The sequence below is a fragment of the Monoraphidium neglectum genome (genome assembly GCF_000611645.1).
Source record: "Monoraphidium neglectum strain SAG 48.87 unplaced genomic scaffold scaffold01240, whole genome shotgun sequence".
NCBI classification, from domain to species: Eukaryota; Viridiplantae; Chlorophyta; class Chlorophyceae; order Sphaeropleales; family Selenastraceae; genus Monoraphidium; species Monoraphidium neglectum.
The window spans coordinates 1-1,937 of record NW_014012388.1 but is presented as its reverse complement, the minus strand read 5'-3'; the positions used below and the strand labels follow the sequence as shown (position 1 = coordinate 1,937).

At 74.1% G+C, this 1,937-nt stretch overlaps 1 protein-coding gene across 1 annotated transcript in view; it reads left to right on the top strand.

Annotated features, from left to right (window-relative positions):
- Positions 1 to 1,911, top strand: part of MNEG_7151 (LIM domain and RING finger protein) — a gene marked incomplete at both ends in the record, with an annotated part of 3,282 nt that extends 1,371 nt beyond the window's left edge. The window contains 2 exons of the mRNA XM_014044375.1: positions 207 to 483; positions 701 to 1,911. Coding sequence (XP_013899829.1) covers positions 207 to 483; positions 701 to 1,911 — 1,488 coding nt within the window. The remainder of the gene's footprint in view (positions 1 to 206; positions 484 to 700) is intronic.
- Positions 1,912 to 1,937: the final 26 nt, after the last annotated feature.

The following is a 1,937-nucleotide window of genomic DNA, read 5'->3' as shown; positions in this document are numbered from 1 at the left end:
GGGGGGGGGGCGGGAGGGCGAGCAGCGGGCAGAGGGGCGGGCGTGGTGATGGGCGCGGGCCCGGAGCCAGCCCTTAGCAGCTTATGCCTTATTTTCACCTGTTCATCGCGCTCCCATTGCTACATTGGCGCCGGGCCACTCAGCTCAAAACCGGCCGTCTACCGGCCCCCGTTCGCCCCGTCACCCGCCGCCCTCCCCCGCCGCAGGTCGCTCTGCAGCTACACGCACCCTTCGCTCGCGGCCGCGGGCGCGGCGGCGCCCGCGTTCAACGCCCTCGACCCTCTGAAGCGGCGTGTGCAGGAGCAGGTCAAGCTGCACTTCTGCGACCTCTGCCTGAAGGGCCGCAAGGTGCGGCCCCAGCTGCAGCGCGCACGCCGTGTGCCCAGCGGCGCGGCCGGGCCGCCCTGGCGCCCGCGCCCGGCGGCCGTGGGCGGCGCGGGCGGCCCCTTGGCCCCTGCTCTGCGAGCTCGCGCAGCAACGCTGGTCCGTTGTTGTTAGCTGGAGGACAGCCCTGCAACGGGTGGACAGCCCACGCCTCCCGCCATGCAACCAATCATCTTGTTTCCTCCATACCCGGCCCCTCTCAGCGCGCCCCTTGCCCCTGCTTACTGCTGCGCCGCGTGAACACACACACCCACACACACATACACACACACCCCCACACACACACACGTCCGCGCACACACGCACACACAAACAGGTGTTCATCAGCGAGCAGGTGCTGTACAGCCGCCGTGACCTCGACCGCCACAACCGCACCGGCGACGACGCCGGCCCCCTGGCCGAGGCCGGCTTCAAGGGCCACCCGCCCTGCCACTTCTGCAAGCAGCGCTTCTACGACAGCGGGGAGCTATACAACCACATGGAGCGCTCCCACGAGCACTGCTTCATCTGCCGCCGCGCCCACCCGGGGAAGTACGTGTACTTCCGGGACTACGCTGAGCTGGACGCCCACTTCCTGTCGGACCACCACCCCTGCCCGCACCCGGCGTGCATAGAGCGGCGGTTCGTGGTGTTTCAGGGGGAGGCAGAGCTCAAGCGCCACTTTGCTGCGGAGCACGGGGAGGAGATGCGCATGTCGCGCGCGCAGCGGCGCGAGGCGCTGGCCGTGCCAGTCAACCTCCAGTTCGCGCCACGCGCCGCCGGCGGCGGCGGCGGCGGTGGCGGCCGCGGGCGGGGGCGCGGCGGGCGCGGCGGGGAGCGGGAGGAGCCGGAGGCGCAGCTGCCGCCGGAGCGGCAGGGCGTGGTGATCGGCGGCGGCGCGGGCCTGGCGCGTGGGGGCGGCGGCGGCATGCGGCACAGCCGGTCGGAGACGGCGATGGCGGCGGCGGTCGCCGCGAGCGTAGAGACCGCGGGCGCAGAGGCCATTCGGCGGTCAGCGGCGGAGGCGCAGGCGCAGGCGCGGGCTCGCGAGCAGCAGCAGCAGCAGCCGCAGATGGGCAGCGTCTCGTTCAACGCCGCGGACTTCCCCGCCGTCAGCGGCGGCGGCGGCGCGAACGCGCCCGGCGGCGGCGTGGCGCTCGGGACGTGGGTCGCCGCGTCGGGGGCGGGGCCGAGCACGAGCGGGGGCGTGGGGGGCTCTTTGGCGGCGGAGGACTTTCCGGAGCTTCCGACAATGTCGAGGGCCCAGAAGCAGCGCCAGAAGCAGAAGTCAAAGGCCGCGGCGACGTCACTCGCGGCGCGCATGGCGACCGCAGCGGCGCCGCCGCGCGTGGTCAACAGGGCGACGCCCTCGGCTGCGTCGGCCGCGGCGGCGGGCGCGAGCGGGTCGGGCGGGGCCAGCCTGCACGTGAGCCGCTCTGCGGGCGACCTGGGGGCAGCAGCGCGGCCGCTGACGCCGCCCGGCAACGACGCCGGCGAGGGCGCGGCCGCGGCCGACGGTTTCCCCGCACTCGGCAGCGGCGCAGATGCGTTGGGGCAGGCGCACCCCTCTTGGG